The sequence below is a fragment of the Crassostrea angulata genome, chromosome 9 (assembly GCF_025612915.1).
Source record: "Crassostrea angulata isolate pt1a10 chromosome 9, ASM2561291v2, whole genome shotgun sequence".
NCBI lineage: Eukaryota > Metazoa > Mollusca > Bivalvia > Ostreida > Ostreidae > Magallana > Magallana angulata.
The window spans coordinates 24,492,521-24,516,097 of NC_069119.1; the positions used below are offsets into that span (position 1 = coordinate 24,492,521).

General features: G+C 32.4%; 1 protein-coding gene across 2 annotated transcripts in view; it reads right to left on the reverse strand.

Annotated features, from left to right (window-relative positions):
• LOC128163943 (G-protein coupled receptor 54-like) overlaps positions 1–8,646 on the reverse strand; it is a 38,363-nt gene extending 29,717 nt beyond the window's left edge. For both annotated transcript variants that reach the window (XM_052827637.1, XM_052827636.1), the window contains exon 1: positions 7,817–8,646. In XM_052827637.1, the coding sequence (XP_052683597.1) occupies positions 7,817–8,125 (309 nt within the window). In that variant the 5' untranslated portion in view covers positions 8,126–8,646. The remainder of the gene's footprint in view (positions 1–7,816) is intronic.
• Between the last annotated feature and the right edge of the window lie 14,931 nt (positions 8,647–23,577).

Below are 23,577 nucleotides of genomic sequence, written 5' to 3' on the forward strand. Positions count from 1 at the left end.
ACAAGTAAGAGAGACTCTGTTTTGTCGGATATTAACGGAGACATCCGAGCGTCTGGTTGAACGAGACTACATTGAACTCTAGCGTAGGAATACATACGATTTTCATGGTATTAATAAATAAGTTTTCTTGAAAAACAATGCTTCAGAATACATTGCATCTGAATTTATCGATTATTTTTCAAAAACTAAGTGTTGTCACCGGTATTGATTTGTGCTTAGGTCCAAACACTGTTTCACTTTCGGTTTGCCCGAGTAAGTGCATAGGAGAGTTGATTAAAATCAACTCCCAAAAACTCATTATTTCTATCTCTTTATACATTAATTTAGAACTTCATTAGATGGCTCTCTCAGGGAATTCAAATCCAATGAATTTTAAACAAAGGTAAACATTTATATGTATATATAGTAAAAATAAATTAAAAAAAAAACTCCTACAGAGCAAATCCCCTCGATCCCAAGATAATACTTATATTCACTGCAGAAAATAAAAACTTTAATTGGGAAAGATATTATTTTGGGATATTTAATACATGTATGTTTAAATCAAGATTCATATATTTGTGTCAGGTGAGACACATTTAAACAATAGGTGATATATAATCTTTAAAAAAGGACATAATTACTAGAATGTGGATTTTTGTCTAGGACTTATGCCTTAGACAGCTGCAAAAATGCCATATTGTTGCTAGCATAATTATCCGACAACGTTTATTTTATTCTGTAAAATGATACCATTACTAAAGGTGGTAATGTGTCTTCTCGCTGCCAGATTCATAGATGATCAGAGAAATAATAACACTTTTGAATTTCCAGTGAAAGTACTCAGTTAAAAGTGATAATGGAACTTCATCCTTCATCCCTTTTGCAGACGGAGGATTTTGAAATCAGTGTTTAAGTTCAAGCAGGTCAGGTTAATATTAAGTTCAAAGTTTTTATATAAATCTTATGAAATCAAATCACGAGTTTAATGTACAGTCAGATATTGAAAATTTAGTTCATTTGTCATTACAATAAACACATCATTACAGCATATAACTTGACCTAAGACAGAGTTGAATCGGATATTGAAGATTAAGTTCATTTCTCATTACAATAAACACATCATTACAACATATAACTTGACATAAGACAGAGTTGAATCGGATATTGAAGATTAAGTTCATTTGTCATTACAATAAACACATCATTACAGCATATAACTTGACATAAGACAGAGTTGAGTCAGATATTGAAGAATTATTTCATTTGTCATTTCAATAAACACATCTTTACAGCATATTAACTTGACCTAAGACAGAGATGACAAAATGGCGTCTTTGGTGATTCATGTTTGTATGAAAGAAGTGAGCAGTACAGTGAGAAAAAAAATCATAACCCGTGTAAACTGGTTTAAAGGTTTATTACCACCCTCCCTCTCTCTCTCTCTCTCTCTCTCTCTCCCTCTCTCTCTCTTCTCTCTCTCTCTCTTCTCTCTCTCTCTCTCTCCTCTCTCTCTCTCTCTCTCTCTCTCTCTCTCTCTCTCTCTCTCTCTCTCTCTCTCTCTCTCTCTCTCTCTCCTCTTCGCCACAAAAAGCATTTTAGCATTCACTTTTTCTCTAAAGTATTAAAGTAATTAATCAAATGAAGTGAGTAAAACAACAAGTATTGTAAGTAAATCATCATAATCGGCCATCAGAACGTCACAAAGACAGAAGACGTTCATATCAATTAGTACATTGTAGTTACTACAACTATACATGTACATGTATTCGACATCAATCAGCATATTCCGCACTTTAATGTAACATTAGCTAAAACGTTTCATCTATACCGGAATAACCCCCCTTTCTTTAATGAACCCCTAAAATATGTAAAAAGAGACACAATTTGAGAAAACATTTTTGTTCTTAATAATTGCCTTAGAAACGATGCTATCAATTGCACTGGAAACTTGGCAAAAAGCAAAACAAACATTTTTATACAATGTATATTCCCGATGATTAAAGATTAGTATGAAATTGAAATTGTCCTAAATACATTTATATACAATTTTACTATCTGGGTGTTAAGTCATTTCCTGTGGTATATTGATATGATTGTAGCAATTAATTTCTCTAAGTATCCCGTTAATTCACCTCTAAGCGGTTGATTCTCGAGCAATATCCTCAATACAACCTACAGCAGACCAAATACTTATTAATATATGTCGGTAAATTATGTGCATCCTATTTGGCATACTGTGGAATCATTAGATTTCGTGGTGGCTCAATTTTCGTGGAATTCGTGGGTACCTCTCATCCACGAATTAACATCCTTCACAAATTAATAAATTAGGGTAATAAATCATATTTCCTTTGTAGGTTTTAGAGAATACACGAAATTACGTCCCCACGAACCTGTAAAATTTAATAAATCCACGAAAATTGGCCCCCACGAAATTTAATGATTCTACAGTATATGTCTTGTAATATTAATCCTGTTGATTTACCAAGTTTCTAAATTTGATAAATGAATGACTTAGGGAAAAAAATATGGTTTTTTGTTGTTGAAATTCGATATAGATATGATTCAAGTAGAGCATTTTTAAATACATCTTTATCTAGTTTCATTCTTTTTAATATTAAAAGACTATTGATATAGAATCAATGAATACTTTTTGAAATAATCATTTGAACTTAACTTGTATGTTAGTTAACTTAGCACAGATCTTTATGCGAAGTTGATTGTTTTCGTTGAACAATTATCTCACACAACCACCAAATGTGAAATTTATGTGATCCAAAATTATCAATATTTTAACTGTCAGATGGCATTCTGCAATGCATGGAGTTGATACATTGTGTGAAATGAAACCAGCAATTTAAATTTAAGGTCAGACGACACTTTCCTCAATTTTATATAACTTTTTCCAGGAATTTGTTTTTGATTTACTACTACTTTGAGAAGCTTTCTTGCAAAAAATTAGGATACCTTACCAGGAATTTCTGAAAAATACTAGAGTTTGCAATTTCCTTTATAATCTTCTTGAAAATACACTTGAATTGCTGATATAAGAATTATTATATATTGATATATACAGCCGGATATGGTGTTTGAACTCACGACCCATGGAACCTACAGTTCTAGCAGTGTGCGGCCACTGCTCTAACCACTCGGCCATATAGGTTTAAAAATGCAAAAAAAAAAAAAAAAAAAAAAAAATTCTAAATCATTTTAAAAATGATTATAAATAATAATTTTTATTGGAACTCTTTATTACGAGGAGATACAAAAAAGATGCTCGAGGAACGTGTCGTCTGACCTTAAAAAAAAATCAATAGCTACATGTAAATATGAGGGTATTAAAAAACAAGAAACAAACAAGAAGTTGACCTTTGAACTTTATATAATATTGATAATTTTTTAAAATTGTTTATGTAAAGTTGATGCCTACAAAGGTATCCATCTAAAAAAAAGATAAATGAACTAAATGGGATTCGGCCCTGTATCATAATTATGTATTTTATACATGCTGACAAACAACGTTTCTTTTAATCACTTTAACAAAAAGCTTCTACTCTTCAATAGTGCTGTATTTTATTCCCTTTCATGTCTTGTCCTTTAAAGAACCATCGTGTCGTTAGGACGAGGTCTGAATCGTGTTCCAGATTCTTAATTAGCATTATCAATTTCTTCCATTCTCCATTCTCATCTCATTACCGAAATCGGCGAACATAATGACCACAATTTATATTCTTTTTCTACATATCTATGATCTTTGAGTGATGCAACTTGGTTTTTTTTCCGTTTCATAATGGTAAAAAAAACAATATAATTAACATTTCTTCGAAGATTTCGTCCTTTGATAAATATCATTGGTTCACACAACACGTGCAAATTAAAGTTTATATAACATGTTTTTTTTTATATTCCTTAATAAAAGTTATATTTACTTGCCGATTTATTTACGAAATAATTAAATCGATAAAGAATGTAATTAAGACACGCTGATATACGGCACGAGATTTAATTGGCAGGAGGGGGGGAATAGCAAATGGACGCAAATCACCTTCGACAAAGATGATATCAACGAACATATCTCAAAATTAAAATGATCTGGCAGACAAAGACGTTGAATAGCAGTTCATTATACACTTCACCAGGAACCGAAACACAAGTAAAGATATCACTCCATTATGTAAGACATAGTAGTCTGTATAAGGTGGATATCTACTTGACAAAGTTTAAAACAAACCGATTGCCGTAATTACGGCAAAGACGTTAGATTGTCATTCAGTTTAAACAATAAGTATTTAGTAATTTTCATTATACGTGTATATTAATGCAGTAACAGTGCACAACGGATTGAGAAACAAGCCCAAAGGCTTATGCTATCATCCTTTTACATACATGTAAGCAATATCAGCTGCAAGTCTTCAAGTCGAAAATTTTTATTTTGAAATTGTACATAAGTCTAAAATTAAAATAGATTACGGATTATAAACAAGAGAGTTCGCTTTCATACCATTTGAAAGCCTTACACGTATTTCAACTCCTTTTTTAAAAATTGAACCAAAATAAGATTTTTCTCAAAAGCAGGCATTTTTATTGTTTAATTTGAAACGAAATGTGTTTATGATTTTGATAACATGCAAGTTACTATTACGTGTATGTCTAGAAAAAGCATTAAGATAGAGAATTGCAGCATGTTCTTCCAATCTAATTACAATTAGACTTGTAAATCAACCCCTCTGCCATAATCTTTATATGTACAAGCCGTTGCGTTAAGCACATCTTTGAAGAGCGGAATTAGTCCGAATTACTAGTTTAATTTTAATTAGACAGTTTCTTTAAATTTCAGAAAACATCGAAAGGAACCTCAAATAGAATATTAAACATATTAAATTTTATAATATCACAGTTTTAAAATAGAAACATATAAATATGCAAACAGTAAGCTTTAAAGTTTACGTCAAAAAAAGAGAATGAATATTTTTGCAGTTAACCTGAAAAGAAAGAGTCTGCAACATGTATGTTGGGTAATACCGGTATATAGAGTTTGCTAATCATAACCAATGGTATATGGATGTATACCAGAAACGAGATTAAATTGAATGCCATACTGCGAGGTTGCATCCAGTTTTCATAATAGATTTAACCACATTGGCCAAAGACTGCAACACGAAACAGCTCTATCCGATGATTAACTATCTGCTTAAACTCGAATCACACGTACCTGAAGTGGTGGCTCTTGACAAACAATGGTACGGATTGCTTTGCACCACCAAATGAATTTTGTTCCGTTATCTGAGCTGCGCTTAAGATTATTTTTTATTATTAAAAGTTCAGCCGTACTGCTGGTCTTGATTGTTGTGCATGATACACAATCAAGCTGCTTTCGTATACTGATCAGATTTGACAGGAGAGAGAGAGAGAGAGAGAGAGAGAGAGAGAGAGAGAGAGAGAGAGAGAGAGTACTCCTTTTTTCCAAAGTAGGAGACCTTAAATATAAAATCTATCGTTTCCATAGCGTGCAACTGAAATGTCAAATGTAAAAAAAATTCAAAACGTGATGCCCTTCCAACTGATCAAAAGTTAGGTAAGAATATGTTAACTCGACGAACTCCGGACTAGTTATGAAAAGTCAACCTCTTTTACTTTATTTTAAGAACCGAAAAGTTCCTAATCACTTAAAAACAAAAACCATACAGTTGCATACTTTGAAAACTGAAAAGATTATCTATTAGACCGAGCGCATTAGTGAGCTATCTGTGAGAAGATTATAAGACGACTGCAAAAACAGTCTATGGATAGAAAGAGCACTTGTACAAAAGCACTTGTTGTTTTCTGGTAACAGCAGCATTTGATTTATTTCATAACATCAAGTGTTTTCATGTTGTGATAAATGCACCGAAATAAACACAGCACGAAGCCGATGCTGTCGGTACTTGCATTAGGTCTTGGCACAGATGACATTATTACAGCAAAGACAAGGAAAATTATAATAATATTTATATTATAAAATTTTAAAGATATCTCAAACTCTAATAGAGAAATAAATCATACTCTTTGAAGATCCAATTTACTGTTTATTCAGTCATGTAATTAATAGATGTCAATAGATAAAGTCATGTAATTAACAGATGTCAATAGATACAGTCATGTAATTAATAGATGTCATTTTTTCATAACTATTTCATAATATTTATCCGCATCACATAACTTTTTTTTTTTATTTCTATCTACATCATTATAATCTTCATCATCATCATCATTATCATCATCATCGTCATCATTATCTGACACAGCATCATTTTTCACATTTTCGTATGTTTTTTTTCAGCTTTTTATTCTGCTATTTTGACTAAATCACTCAATGTTAAAGCTATTCTTGGAAAACTTACAATATTTTCGTTTACATACGACTCCTATCTCACTTTTCCATCTCTGTTCAAGTCAAGGGTTTTGAGAGTTTTCTTTTCTTGTTCTTGAAATCTTTTTCATGTAATGTGATGACTGACGTTTAGCATAATTGTAAGACAGCTTTTAATTTTTTGTTTCAATTTAGATTTAACCTTCAACTTTCTTGTGGCTTTTGACATGTTCACTTGCAAATTTTGTAATTACTGACACCTGGTAAATTCAAAATGTATACTCTGTAACATGACACTCTATATCTAGATCACATTAAAAACTCTATATCTAGGTCACTTATTCGTACCCCCCCCCCCCCCCCCCCCCCACACACACACACATTCAAAACCTTGAAACTCATGGAATAATAAACAACGTGTTCATCTTTTGCTTTGTTACAACATTTCCCATATTTTGTTGTTGAAACACTGAAAAATTACAATTGAGGGAGGAGGTATATAGGCTTGAGAATTATAACGTAAACAAATTATTTTTGTTCACAATTTCTTAACACACAAAAAAACCCAGTGAGCAACGCAGTGTATGTAACCATGTAACTATGATAGCACTGCATCAAGCTGACTCTGTTTTATGAACATTCTATTTTTAAAAATTTTTGGAGTAGATTTGATATATATCATGACATACCACAATTACTATTATACCATTTCGTATAGAAACACATTTCTTATTACGCCTTTGCTTAAAAGCATCAATCGATTGACACTCGATCTGTCATCAATTCAATCAGGCGCTTTAAATTGCTTGTATTATTTTTGCTAAAGGCAGGAAAAAGGCCGGGAATTAGAATGAAATATTTCCTCGGCTTTTATTTGCTACACACATGAAAAAAAATTCCGAAGGCTAATCAATTGTAATGAGTCGTGGCCTGTGTCAGACGGCACGTATTGTAGCAGTTATTTTTTTGATCCGACGCCTACTTTTCTTCAAATTGGGGAAAACCAAACTGTTAAAGCTACATTTACCAAAATTAAAGATGCATAATATTTCAAACTTGAAATAGATTTCACATATTATAAAAAAAGCAACCTAAAACCAATGATTCAATTAGGACTCGTTATTAAAGTTGAAATTAACACCCAGAACAATAACCTTCTATGATTAATAGCTAGGAAAAGCCTTATCAACTTTCACAGCAACCTTTGATTTTTCAGTGGGAACCATGGGGGCTTTGTGTCCATTTGACGGTGTTTTTGATTCGGTCAAACAACGAAGGAGGGTTAGCGGTCCACAAATTAACCACCATATCAAATCTACTTTAAATTTTAGGATATTATTTCTTGAGCTGTAAACTAATATACAAAAAAACATCTTTATACAAAGCTCTTTTTTTAAGGAGATTCAAAAAGTCTTCAAAATGGCCTCGACCATCGAGCCTTCTTAATCTAACAAGAGTTTAATTGATGGACAGCTGTATACTTACATAAATCATATAGTTGCTGATTTTGCACATCGCGTCTCCAAAGATCCATTCCTCGACAGCAAAAGCGACTGTAGTAATAGGAATCACGATTATCAAATATGTTAGATCCGCCAGCGCCAAGTTGATCACATACACGTTCGTTGGGGATGTTTCACCGTTTCTACCCAAGGTATAAATCACAAGTCCATTTCCAACAGACCCAATGATCACAAGAAGACCCCAGGTAAGTGGGATAATAAACGCAAGTTCAGGTATGTAAGCCGAATAAGCCGCAGATGTCCCGTTTGCTGCATCCAATGACGAATTCATGTTTAGATTTTTTTTATTCCCCCCTTTTTATACCATACCGTGTAGCAACTAAAGCTTAACAGAGCTTTACAAAACACTCCATCGTCCACTTGTTTTATTAGATGTCATCTGCTGATATTGTTGCATGCACATCTCCTATAATTCTTCGCGTCGTCGGCTCAGGCATATATTTACCCCCAACGCGCCGCGAATTAACAAACAGAACGAAAAAGCACATCAATACTTGTATCTTTTCTCTTTCTCTTTTCTCTGCGACTTCTTCTGTTTGCAATTTTAATAATATTGGATAATCTTGATTAATGACACAATAGAAGAGATTTTTTTTCCCTCGAAGACCTCATAAATCCTACTCTACTTTTAATTGCAAGCCAACATTGCAAACACTCTGGAAATGTATCTAGTCATCCAATATATTACGATTTAAGTCGTGGCTTTTGCGCCCCCGTACAACGAAATCTGCTAACAAATTCGCGCTGATAACTTGACAGGCAGAAGCAAACGTGAAGCGATTCTCGAGCTCCTTTATAACTGCCTCTCAAAAATCAATGTTCTTTGATGAGTATATCTCTGTTTCTGTTGTGACGTCATACCAGTGCCACCTCCTATCGAAGGAACTGCTGCGAATGAACGCTACAGAATTCAAACATTGTAAATTTGATTGATAGTTACAGCGAGAGCAAAAATTATATTAGCCAGAAAAACATTAATCGTTTTGCAATGTTTGTCGTGATGATATACAAAGGAGTTGGATATTGAAGAAAATTAGTTTTATATAATACATGCCACCACAAAGGACATGCAGAAAAGCTGGCAAACAAGAAAGCGTTCATTTAGTTACACTGTCGCCGTGCTTATTTCACCTACAGAAAGCTGTAACAAAATCGTGTATTTGTACACTCCAGGTTGCAACATAATACGCTTTAGATTATATAAATTTAAAAGTAATAGTAAGCATGAGTAAAGACAAATACAACGCTTTTTAACAACTTTACTATTATTAGGTTCAACATTTGAAAAATGCAACGAGAGAGAAAACGTACTTAAGTTAGCAATCTTTTCACATTTTCATTCAAGAGTGTCATTTATTGTTTAAATATAAATGAATATGTAAGCAATAATATGGATTGATTTTGCGAAGAATAGTATACCGTTGAGACTGATAGACGTGTACATGTGTATGATTCTTACGTTTTTCATCTTTCCATGTAATATAACGAATGATTAGGAAACCCCATTTCTTAATCGTTTTGGGCTTTCAGTAGTCCATTTGTTGTCAACTTGCTTAATCAACTGCAAAACGTTAAAAATGTGTGTGATATGAGCTATTACGCTATGGTTGGCAGTATCTCGAGGAATTTAGACTTTAGTCAATATTGTAAAGTAAACCCTTAATTATAACCCTTATCTATTTATCAGAAACTGGCTGTTGGAATAGTTAATCATGCAAGTGGATAATCGCTGATGGAATCTGAAAATATTTGTGTATTTTTCTGTAAAAAGCAGTGTTTAGGTCACTCGCTTCTTAGATTATATACACAGGAATATAGTATTTTTTAAATCTTTCGCAAAACAATTTGTTTATTAAAATACGTGGATATTATCACTATGTAATATTTTGTTTCAAACATGATAATTGATATATCGCGTAAATTGTCTGGAAAGCCCATTAACAATGACTCTCTGTCTAATCATTGTAAGTTTTTTTTAATTTCATCTCCTGTCTTGGTATAATTTATAATAATAATAAATTAAAAAAAGATAAATTAAAAATAATAAATTAAATGCAGTCTGCAATTTAAAGTCGTTATCTGATGTCACAAACATCCCCATGACTACAGTAAATAACATTCTACTGTATAGACCTACTAGAGTAAAAGAATGGTTTATGCCTTAAAGGCAAGCAAGGTGAAAAAAAATGATTCATGAATGAATCACGGGTTTAAATTACAAATTACTAGTAACTTTAGTATTATAAACGATTCCTGTCACAAATGTCGAGATATCCCAGCATACATTGTTCATTCATAGCAATCACTATTGCTCTCTGGATTGAATGATGCTAATGTCTAGTCAATAAAAACATGGAAAATTTCTTTTGCACGGAACGACCCGTTTATTACATGTTTTAAAAGCAAAACAATTTAGAAAAGTCGATCTGAATTTTATCATAAATATCAAAATTACAAATAGCTTTCACAGAATCTAGATAATTGTTAATCGATTGCACGAAATTCTACTATTCCAATGTGATGTGTTCTCCAAAAAACGGTTATTTTACCGTAATAATGAAAAAAAATAAAAATAACAAAATATTGACTTGACATAGCGGTGATTTCTGCTTTACGCAGCTCTGTGAGACTGTTGCATGAGCTCTACTTCGGGTCTATCAGTGCTTCGAGACCTATCAAGATTAATGAAATCGGTTTTTGGTTGTGCCTCTTTGTGACACTAATTTATAAGATCCCTGATGGCAGATTGTATGACCAAATCAGTTTGTCGTCAGCCATTTTTCATCCTTTCATTATATTTACAATAAGGCTCTCTCAATAATCTGTTTTGTTCACTTGTCCGTGTTCTTAAACCCATCATTAGCTACAAGAGGTACAATTCTTATCACATTATTTTTTTTCTCTTTTCAACAGCGTTTTTGTATTTAGAAATGTTGTATGGCTTTTTGCGGGTGCTTTCTGATAATGTTATATTTGAATTTTATGAGAAAGGTTCAGAGAATTGGTTAACAAGCTAAAGAAGTAATAAAGATAAAGTATTTGCATTTGATGAGAAAACTGAACGGATAAAGAAGCTAAAGCCTGTACTGGTCGTAAAGACAAATTGTCTATCAACGGGAAAAGAATGCATCAAATCATATCACTTAAACATGTGTTCTCTGAAATTCTGGTATTATTAAAATTGGAAACAGCGAAAAGCAATTGGGAAAAACAATTTTTTATAGTTTCTACATCCACTGTTAATTTGCAAGTAGGATCTCTATCCTTACAGAAAGTTGTAACAAAGATGTAGCAATTAAAGATTACAAAAGATTAAGTTGAAAGGTAGAAGGTTGTAGTTCAGCAGTAAGGCAATGTTATGCATTTTTAGAGCGTGCACTATTAGCAAAAATATTTCTAGGTCACCTGAGTTACTCAGTTGACCTACTGCAATTGGTCTTCGTCTGTCGTCGTGCGTCGTGCAATGTGCGTCGTTCACCTTGCAATAACAATTTTACATTTTTAACTTCTTCTGAAAAAAAAAAACCGTAAAGCAAGGCCAGTTACTAGCATATTTTGCGTGAAACAGCTCTTTGGTAAGAGGAATCAAACTTTTGAAAATCATGGTTCAACTACCCCCGTAGCGCCACTGGCGGGGTCAAATATACAAAAAAAAGCCAAATTTTCAAAAATCTTATTCTCTACTTCCACACACATGGGGACAAAAACTGCACTTAAATGCATTGTAACCATCTACCAAAATTGCAAAATTCATGTCCCCTGGGTCAGGGGTCAGGCCCTAGAGTGGGGCTTATATAGCAATATGGTAAAAGTGTATTTAATTTTTAAAAATCTTCTTCACTACTTCCATATGCATTTGAGAAAAACTAGATGCATGACTATGATGTCCATGAAGCCCTCAACCTAAATTGGGAAATTCATGATCCTTCGGGTGAGACCAAATTTGCCATGTAGTAAAGAAATTTATTAAATCTTTAAAAAAAATATTCTTCTCTGCTACTGTATATATTTGAGAAAAACAAAATGCACAGTAATGGTGTCCATGAAGCCATTAACCAAAGTTTGAAAACTCATGGTTACTGGGTCAGGGTTTCAGGCCTTAGGGTGGGCCAATGTGACCACATAGTAAAATTTTGTTGTTCTAATTTTTCTTCTATACAATAACAGTTGTGGGAGATTAAATCATGCATTGTTATTATGTCCATAATGTTCTGATGTTGAAATGGAGATATTCGTGACAGAAGGTGAGGCGGGGGGGGGGGGGGGGGGGGTAAATATGACTAAATTTAACATGTTTTTTTAAGGTAATTGCTTTTTGTACCCCATTAACAATTTTAACTTAATCCTGAAAACTACATTGTCACATGGCAATATTTGATTAATGAATAAGGATAATTATTTAGAAAATTGTGTTTACCCTATGCAGCTCGATATACATGTTATCAGACCCCCCTTCCCTTATGCCGCACTACCCGTTGCTTAGAGACATAATGAACGGGAAATAATGAACTGATTCAAAAAATAATGTAAACAATTGGCTGTGTACAGTAAAGGAATATACATGTACGTCTCAAATAACAAAAACCACAACATTTTAACTTTTTCATTAAAACGAAAAACAAACAACTTTTGCTATTAGATAAGAATGTAACTATATCAATTTACGACATCAGAGAGAAATCGGACTAAATAAGTAGCATTCAAGCGACATGTAGATGTCAAGACAAATTGGCAACATGCATATAAAACAAACGGCATCTAAATGTTTGATAATTATCATGAAGACCACGTGAAATATAAGTTAACCCTTAAGGGTATTAAAATAAAACAAAAATATGGACAATATAAAGAACAAACATTCTATATCGGCTGGGCGAGTCAAGAAACAAATTCAAAGTACACCCTAAAGGGTGGGAAGACAAATAGAACTAATGGTAAGTGGGTTATTTTAACTGTTCTGAAATGTTTGAAATAAAGAAAACTTTGATTTGGTTTGTTCACGTAATGTTATAGTGTTAAGGTTGGTGGTTATTGCCTGTTTTATGGTTGTATTGAGTTCCACATGCAATTTAAATTTCATGGATATGCCTTGGGGTTCGTCCATGTGCCCTTTGATTTGTACAGATGTTTCAGGATTATGCTTTTAGTAAAATGTTTGCTCTTTTCAGTTACGCTTTGAATGCCATTAGGCATAATGTTTTGGTCCTAAATACGTCATAAACGAACTACATAACACATATTGGTAAAGTTAATAGCCTCCATCTCTCTCTCTCTCTCTCTCTCTCTCTCTCTCTCTCTCTCTCTCTCTCTCTCTCTCTCTCTGTGTCTCTCTGTCTCTCTCTCTGTCTCTGTCTCTCTCTCTCTCTCTCTCTCTCTCTCTCTCTCTCAAATTTTCTTCATCTCAATTTCATTTACTCTCTCTGTGACTCTCTCTTTGGAGAAAGAAATATGAAAAAGAGGTGAAATAGAGAATGGGGTGCGTGGTAGATACTGTGATTTCATTAATTTTCGTGGGTATCAATTTTCGTGGATTTTCTGAAAACCACAGTTTCAAGGATACGTAATCTCGTGGCCAATGATCCTATCAATACAAAAAGTTAGTTGAAATTGAACTTCAATGAACATTTAATTTCGTGGATCAACTTAACAACGAAATCCACGAAAATTGGTATTCAACGAATATTGATGAAACCACAGTACTTGATGGGAGATTGCATTTCAGCTAAACTTTACTATATATATTATTCTTATGTGAACAATTTGAGGGGTGTATTTTTTCCTTATCAGATTTTTGTTCTCAGTTTTCTTTTAAACGTTTTAAATTCTTTAATATTTATGCTTTAATAATATATTCAGTTGTCAGCATTTTTGCTCAAGTCAATACTCAGCCTTATACTAAGTTTAAGTATTGTCCTCAAATGAATGCATTTTGATTTGAGGCCCGCGCTGAGTAAGTTGAAATGTTAGTAAAAGCAGGATCTGGTATCTTTTTATTTGGTATTTCTGGAGATATGACCTACTTGCTAGCACCTATGTTCAGTAATAAAATTGCATAAAGTTCATGGCTGTTAGATCGAAGGTTTTGAAAGGGGAAGCACTGTAAATTTAAAACTTTAAAACGTTTATTTTGTTAGTAATGATGGAAAGTAATTGTTAGTAATATTAGAAATCATTAAGTAATTTACAGAGTGTAATTTTTGACGAGAAATGAAACAAAGAAAACAAAAATAGTTTGGTAAATAAAGTAAACGAAATACAGATGTGACAGAAGACAAGATCAGTGTACGGGGGACAGACTACTCTAAAATGTCTTGAAAATTATTTGCAGAAATACTTTGGAAGATATTTCTACTCAATACAATAAAGACCATTATTCTAGTCAATATCATAAAAATACCACATAAGTTGAAAAGTATAATTATTCAAAACATATTTTTAAATGAAGATGTGAATCACTGAGAATTAGTTTTAAAATAACACAGCACCCAGTTCAAAGCACAAAAAAACGTAAGGGAACGTTACTCTGTCGACCTCATGAACATGGGTTGTTCATCGTAACTGGTCAAGAATTACATGCATATTCTCTGAAATGAAAAGAAAGCAACAGAGGGTTAATTGCCTTAAGAAGAACTTATAGAAATGGAATACAAACTGTCTTGGAATTCGATGTCCTAATGACCCACTAACCCTTTATCTATATATTTTTGTTTTGATGATGTATGTATCTTCTTGGTTCTGTTTGTATTCCGACACCAAAATAAAGTTCATAATCAAAGAAGGAAGACTAACCACAAGAGAGTGGATAAGCTGGAATAATTATGTTTATTATATCAACTACGCTAACAGTTACAATTATTTCAACATATAAAACAGAACAAAGCGAGGCTGACTTCTTTAAGATCATAGTTTGACTAAATTATAAATGATACCAATTTATCGTTCTTTAATTTTTTAGGTTAAACTATCTATCGACTTTATCTGTAATTCTAGCTTTTATTTCCAAAAGTCTTTAAGTCATATTAAGTATAAAAAAAATAATGTTTACTTTTAGAATTAGAATATTTTCTTTAGTTATTCTCTAGCGAAGTCAATGGTGGTACAATGTATTTTTTGATTAGATTTATCTCCTCGAGATAAAAACCTAGGTGTTAATATATGAGTATATATGAGTCATTGTAAGAATTATAAACCTAATATATTTTGATTTTTATTATCACCAATAAATTAGCTTTATGAGTAAAAACCATATGTTGAATTTTAAGATTTGATGGGTAATTTGTAGAATACCCAGCCGTCTTAATTGCCTTATTTTGTACACATCATTGCTGTCTCATGAACATCCTCATTAAAATGAATGAAATAGCAATCACATCATGGTTTTTAATTCATTATTCAATTTTTTTTTCAATTGTTTGTAACACACTGGATCTCTCCAATATTATTACCCCGTAATTCTTGTTCAAATGTCATTTAAGGGACTTCGATCCTCAGCAATGTTCGATAACTCTTAATTATCCGGAAATCATCAATATACACCGTGAGGATGACACTTGACCCCTATTTAGGAGCAACCATTTTTTGTTGCATCGTCAGTAATGTTTTGAGTTTTTCGTCGGTATACAAGTATAGAAAAAAAAAGTTCACGGTCTTTGAATGGCATCAAGTCACAGGGGCCAAGCCCGTTTTAACATTAATTTCAATGTAACCATAAATAAAGAAAGGGGTCGAACTCTGACCCAGATTAAAAACTACCAGCTCGCTTCAAAAGCCTAATAAATCAATTAATTTTTTAAACACTCGCAATATGCATGTATTTTTCAAAAAAGTAATGTCTGAGATACACTCATGCCGAATTTCAAGTTGATTGGTCTAAAAAGAGCGGAGATATAGGTCATTATTCTCTCGAAGTCGCCACTTTATTTTTACTCGGACATTTACCGGTCCAGGGCTCACGATGGGATTTTGCCTATGGCAACAGCAGTGTTGCAACAAGTCGAGAAACATTCGCACTAATTTTCTAAAATCTCACATCAAACGTATGCTACTTACATCCTTAAATTCCGATAAAATTCCTTAAATACTCTCCAAACTGAACTTTTATTCTGCAGCAACATCAACTTCTGACCAGACCGGCCTTTGTGATAGCTAATGTTAAAATCAGTTTCATTGGTTAATATTCCTGATGGTCCAATCAGAATCAGTCTTTCTCAAAGACGTCAAAATGGCTTGGCCCCTGTGCATCAACTCTTAGTTAAAAATGTACAATGGAATTTATCGTTCAACTCAATTCTACAGAGTTATGATTTTTCAAACCGTAAATTAAAGTTCACCATTTTATTCTTCAATCCATATTTAAAAGAAGCAACCGTTACCTATGCGTATAACTTGTTTAGTGTACAATAAGTAGCATAAACAACACATTAAGCAGTTCAATAATGCAACACAAAATTTACACACAATTTACAGAGGAGTTGTGTTCGAGATTGGTAAGTAAAGGTTTCCCGTCCTTTGTTTGATAATACTCAATAGAAGATATATTTGAAAAAAAAATATTCCATAAACAATGGGCTTTTCTTAACCAAAGTGTGAGTATACCTTTTCTACTGATTACTATATCTGACAAAACTCATTGTGTATATTAAAAAAATTGACAAGGACAGGTTTTTGGCCTTTCTTACATGTATACGTAACTATAGTATTAAAAGTTTTATCTAAATCTTATTCATCGGTATAAATTTCATGTTATGCATGACCATCTTTGAAATTATCACTATTTCGATAGTTTCAGTTTTGTAATTTTTTTTTGACAGAATATCAATGCATGTGCCAATTTCACAATTATTATTCAATATCATACATGTACAAGACTAAAAATGATTCCTTTTAGCAGTATTCATCAGGACGTTAGCTGCATAATATTAATAATAACATTAAAGTGGGTTTAGTCATTTATATTAAGAATGTTTTTGTCCTATCCATCCAAAAGACATATTTGAATATTACACTTATGCATGTAGAACCATTTTAACAAGACCTTGGACTTTCGGTTGGACGTAGCTATCTATTTCTTGCGTCAAAACAAGATTAAATGACGCGGTTTCAAGCGAAATATGCACCGATTGTGTAGTCTTACCTCAAGAACCAGACAAGTCTTGTTGATTTCGTAGAGCTATGACTGAGTGGACAGCAATGAAATAGACAGGCCTACGTCCAAGCTTTTGTTAAAATGGTTCTATTTAGAAGGCTGAATGGCCTACCAATAAACCATCAGATCTACCTAAAATTTTACGATGATTTGTTTATCTATAGGCTGTTAATTAGTAAAGAAACATGCGCATCAATGTATTTTTCGATTATATTTTCAAGTGGATTTACAAAGTTAATCTAAATGTTTAACGTTTTAAGAAATATGATAACAGATGAATTTGTAGAGTCATCCCCAACGAATAACATATTTCAGGGATTGGTTGGTTTACGATAGTGCACGAAAATTTATCCCCACGAGTATGACAGGATCGCAGTAGGTTACGTTATTTTGCAGTTTCAATGCGGAATCAAAGAAGGATCAAATTCATAAAGAACATAAACAACAAAGCATTCTCGCAACATGTGCTTAAGGGGGATGGTTGGCCAAAATTATGACCCATTAAAACAGCTAGTATGGATTTCAATGAATTGAAAATGTCTTTGTCACAAATCATTTGAATACGTGTTTGGCGTTTCCGATTTTAAATTGTAATTGCCGATTAAGAAAAAAACATGATGGTGTGTTTTTATTTTACAAAATGAGGATTTCCTGTTCCGACTAGTCCTACTGCTTCGAACATCTTTAATGCTGGAAAACTTCCACCAACAACTTTTGTGATGAGTATCATTTTTAAGCGGCGATAGTCTTTGGTTTATGTTGACGTTGCCAACTGTTCCATTAGTGTCATCGTTTCTAGAAGACGTCACTTGCGATGCAACGTTAATAGAAATCATCATACGGTCAAGATCTAGTAAATGATTCCAGAGAGTCATTTTAGGCTTATTCTATTATGATAGACATTATAGTTGATCTGATTTTACTCGTACTTATTATGTAGAAAAAAGAAACAATTATGTCTTAACATTCTATTAGAAAGTATGTGCAAAGTAATCCAATGTTTAATTTAGTATCATTGTTCAGAAGAGGTAAAGAACATACTGTACATGTACATTTGATGCGTCGATTACAGAAAGGCTTTTAAGGTTATCTTGATCCATACTATTCGTCAGACAACTTTTTTTTTTTTTACCATTTATTTATTCCTTACAAAAAAGCTATAAAACATACTGTTCGTGATAACAACATTCCAGTACTACCACACAAAATTGCTAAAAAAAGTGAAAAATATAATCATTGTATTGATAATTTATGTAAGATTAGTGTGGATACTCAATATCTATATACATAAACAACATTGCATGGATCGAAAAAAGATTTACGATGTATATCAGGTTTTTATGAAATAAAAATGTTACATGTAAGCTGTACATGTATATGTGTTTATCAGTGAAAAAAAATGAAAAAAATGCGTAACCTGATATTCTTCACATTTTATTGACAGTTTTAACAAAAATTTTTCCACATTTAAAATTACGAGAAAAAAAACCCGACACGTTCATAATTCATATTATTTGAAGGACGTGAACTGTCTTCTTTTTTTTTAAATTTGAGAAATGAGTTTTCGTTGATATTTAAAAAAGATCGAATTTTTCTAATCGAATGCCATGTTAAATTAACATTTTATTGTAGCTTGTACCATTGAGTATGCTATACATCGTGAAGAAATTATACTTAGTCAATGTTTAGATACATGTAATTCGACGTTATTAATATTAATTAAGAAAGTAAAATAATCATACATGTATAACTTTTGATGAAGTATATAAACTGATAAAAAAAAAGTAATTAAGTTCCAAATTCTGCCATTTTTGAAATGACATTTGTCTGTCACAAAAAACAATTATATTAACAGATGTGCTTATACTCAAGCACTCCCAGAATAAGCATTGATTGCTGCTTTAAAACGATTCTAATCTATTTCAGGTGGGGTTAGGACATTACAGTCTTTATCAGTAGCGAAAAAGTTCGTTGATGAAAGATCAGAACGATACGAGAACCATTATGTTGGTGTTAAAGAACATAATGTTATCTCTAATGCCACAGAAAACTCTTGTATTAATTGTAGTTTGTCCGCATAACAAAGGCGACAAAATGATACCAAAGATATCGGTGCAAAACAGTAGTAGAGAGTAATTCAAGAATCGTGATATCTTACGAACAAATTGTTAAAAATGATCCACTGTCTAAAGCCCAATTAGACTATTGGTTTAGTTTTTAAACAAATGTGTTGATACATTTCTTGTATTAAGAAGGTATTTTAAAAATATAAATATTTTATCTTATTTTCTCATTATCAATATTTATAAATTGGACAACAAAATTTATAAAAAAGTTAAAACAATATATGTGAGTTATTAAAAAAGAACTTATAATTGTGCTATCTTCGAACATTTTTAGAAACAATTTAAGTTTTGGTTAAATGCATTCAATGGCTTCTGGCGAAATAAAATGCCAGCACTTGTTTGAACTTAAAAATTTATTTTTATGCTTTGCAATGAATCCAAACAAAAAGTTATTCACGTTTAAATCATGATTTGCTAGGGCAAATTTTTTCTCAACCAGAAAATTAAAGGTCTCCAATCAACTTATTACATAGTTGTTACCAATCCTTTTTATTTTCACTCGGTTTTATTTGCTGAAACATAATGCATTTTTTGATAAACATTACGCAATATTCATTTAATGGTTGCAATAAACTGTTGACATTGTATTTCTGAAAGCAGGGATCATTGCCATTGCTTTGTTCTGTTAAAATGTTTCGCGTCAACAGACACAAAAATGCATGTTTATTGCTCCTCATTGCTTCCGGAATTCTGATTCCTTAAAACTGATCACCGATTTCTATGTCATGAAAGGATTCCTCAGTGATAGCATGACTTTACATCATTATTACATCATTAGGAAATCATAATTATTTCGTGAGATAGAAATGGAGTTTGGATGTAAACGTCAAGGACAGAAACTTTAAATAGATATCCGAACATATTATCCACGCTACTGACGTATTTGATTTAACACTTCTCATTCTATTTATAGAATAGCATTCAGTCCAATTTTTCTAAACGTTAATTTACATCAACAGTTAGTCGTTTTAGCGGTGTGTAATTCAAATGCTTGGTGGACATTTGATTTTTTTAATGACATTAATTGTAGTATTAATAATTGTGTTAAGACAACACAACTATAAGAATTAGATTGACAAGAAATCGTACATGTAATACTTTTATTTATTTATTTTTTTAAATTTTTATGTAGGTTTAGATTTTATGATAAGCATTGAGTATATTTTCTACCTGTATCCGTTGGTTACAGAGCCAATACCTTTCTTAATAAAAGTTTTAAGGGGGTAAAAAAGTCAAGATATAATTAAGAACCAGCAAAGGTTAAGGTGGCGTTATTATGTTAGAACCCAACACAATTCAGTTTTTATCTGATCTTACATTGACTTGCTGAGGTTGGTCTTTAGGATCGATTGTTGATGTGATTACACAATACATTTCAGCACCAATTTTATTTTCTATATTTTTAGCTCACCTGAGCTGAAAGCTCAAATAGGCTATTCTGATCACATTTTGTCCGTCGTCCGTCTGTCCGTCTGTCTGTCCGTCCGTTTACATTTTGAACTTCTTCTCTAAAACCGCTAATCCAATTTCAACAAAATTAGGCACAAAGTATCCTTATGGGAGGGCGAATATAAATTGCAGAAATAAAAGTCCGATCTGTATTCAAAGCGGAGAAAACATTGAAACTGTAGAAAAAGGGGGGGTGCATTTTTAAAAATCTTCTTCTCAGGAACTACCAAGGCAAGTTCAATGTAGTTTAGCATAAATTATCCTTATGGGAAGGAAAACATAAATTGCAAAAATTAAGTGCTAATTCTGTTTCAAATCTGAGTTATTACGAAAATAATAATAAAGGAAAGGCGTGTTTCAGCTTCGCGTTCGGCATCTGGTAAAATGGGTAGGCAAAACTTGATCTGGGCAAAACAAAAGATTGGCAGTTATTAATCTGCCAATCTCATTAAAATTTCAGGATATTTGATGGACCAGTATATTTGTATTCGCTGTAAATATTATGCAAAATAATGCGTATTTGGAATTGACGATTGTCGATCTGCCCCGGCTTTTATTTAGCCACGGCCCGGGTTTGCATACCCATTTTACCAAGACTCGTATTCCATACTTCTAAAACGAGGTTCTTTGTTTAAAGCAGCCATGATATTATACGAAAAAGGGTCGATCTGACTATGATGAATTTGCTTGTTGTGCAACAGTTTGCGTATGAAGGGAAATTTTTGAAACATGCAAAATATATTGGTGCCGATTTTGTGAAGTAAATTGAGGTTAAATATTTCAATGCGTTGACAGTTTTCACACATGACGTTGGTGTTAGCTAGTTCTGATTTTCGTTTCGTTTTCATTATTTATGCTTTGTAACCTGGGAACTATCGTCTGTATTTCGCGATTTTTACGTATAAAATCAAACAGAGACTTCGGTAAATCAAACAGTTAACTCTTTACCTGCGCAAATTAAGCAAAATCTGATGTATAAAAAAAGTACTCAAATAGAATTCATTCTATCGGTAATTCGGCAGTATCTTTTGCGTAATGGTAGATTAATGCAATAGGTTTTGTTGAGATGCTCGGCATTTTCTCGAGTTTATTCAGTTTAAATAGAATTTGATATCGCTGACGGAAATATGTAGGTATATACATGTATATATATGATTCATTTCGAAAAAAAAATAAATTGTGTTCCTTATTTGTTATAGTGCTTGTCTCTTGTGTTTAATTGTTTACAATTTCTATTTACTAACCATATTTGAGTGTTAAGCTTCGAATTATAAGCAAGATACAGAGATTTGCTTACAATTCTATGTTTGTACACAGATCTTAAAAACTAAAGATTAAAAAATTAAAAAGTTTGTCAATATTTATTAAGAAAATTTTCATAGACTGTTCTTCCAGAAACCAACTTTAACAACTAATTGTATTGTAAACTTAACCTTTTTTCGTCATTATTACTCCTACTGTACATGTGATCCTGGACTGTGTTTATGTACATTTGTATAAGCTGATTTTGAACCTCAAATACCAGTGAACTGGTCTTGAGTGAATAAAAGAATTGAAAATTTTAAACCATTCTTTTTTTCCATTTTAGATGCTGAATAGGGAATACTAAGTTAAAAATCTTAAGCTGAATGTAATAAACTCATGTGAACAAAATATGACTCAAACCTAGGCGAACTATGAGCTCTGTACCTTGCTTATAATTCTACGATTGACGCTGATATTTTGGTTGAACATTAGAAATTCTATATGAATTACAGTATGTTGAAAACTTGTAAAAACAAAATAAAAGAATGATATTCTGTATATACCTACTCTCTGAGGCCCCCTCTTTATACAATAAATAATGTGAAATTTACATCAATTTTGATAGTTTTTCAAACACGAGTAAATAAAAACGATATCTTTAAAACAGTTTCCATAGTTCTGACACATTTCTGTTGCGGGGATATAGTAATTCCTAAGAAAAATATCACAGCGGAAAATTATCCCGGTTTGTATGCGAGGTAAATAACAGTTATTTAATTATAATGGAGAAGACAAATTAAATTTTTGAATGTTTTAAATTTGAGGAATTGAGCACATTGAGGTACAATTTTCTTCCTTACATCTATACAAGTAGTATTTTTTAAATTAAATACAATAACTATTATATTTTTTTTAAAAATACAATAACTAGTAAGTAGTTGATGAAAAAAATGTACCTATATGCTCTCATATATTTTGATCGCTTTACAAAGGGGGGGGGGGGGGGGGGGCAGAACGAATATATATAGGGAATTGGAAGTTAACAACTTAACAGTGTACACCTACCAAATGTTTAGTTTTATATCTTGCGTAGGATTTTCTTATTCTGGTAAAAAATAGTATCTCATGAAGGTACAATGTCAAAGATTACGTGTATGCAAAAATAAGTGTAAAATTCGAATACTTGACAATATTTATTTTTTTGTTATTCTACCGAGGGACCATATGGCACAATATCTTGTGAACGCCCATTGTTGCTCAGGTGAGCGATGTGGCCCCATGGGCCTCTTGGTTAAGTTCGTGATCATTATTCGGTTGAAATCATTGTTATGCTCTCAATTTACCCACTGAATGCACCGTTATAGTGAAAGTCCAAGATAATAAGGACGCTTTAAATTTTTGAAAAAAGTACTTGACCTTAATCCATGGTAAAGTCACGTGAGTACATGTAACTCGAATCAGCTTTCAAATGAAGGATATACATGTACATCAACCCAATGGTTAAGCATACGCTACACCGAATTTTTAGGCATCATTTTCAAGATTTAAGTCTTGAAAGCGGAGATGATTTGTGCTTAGGTCCAAACACTGTTTCACTTTAGGTTTGCTAGAGTAACTGCATAGGAGAGTGGAATAAAATCAACTCCCAATAATCAGTGTAGTACATGTAACATGCAGGTTTGACTTGTATCGTGTATACTTACCATTCACCGGTTGCAGAGCAAACACCTCTCTCAAATGAAGTTATTTTTATGGAGG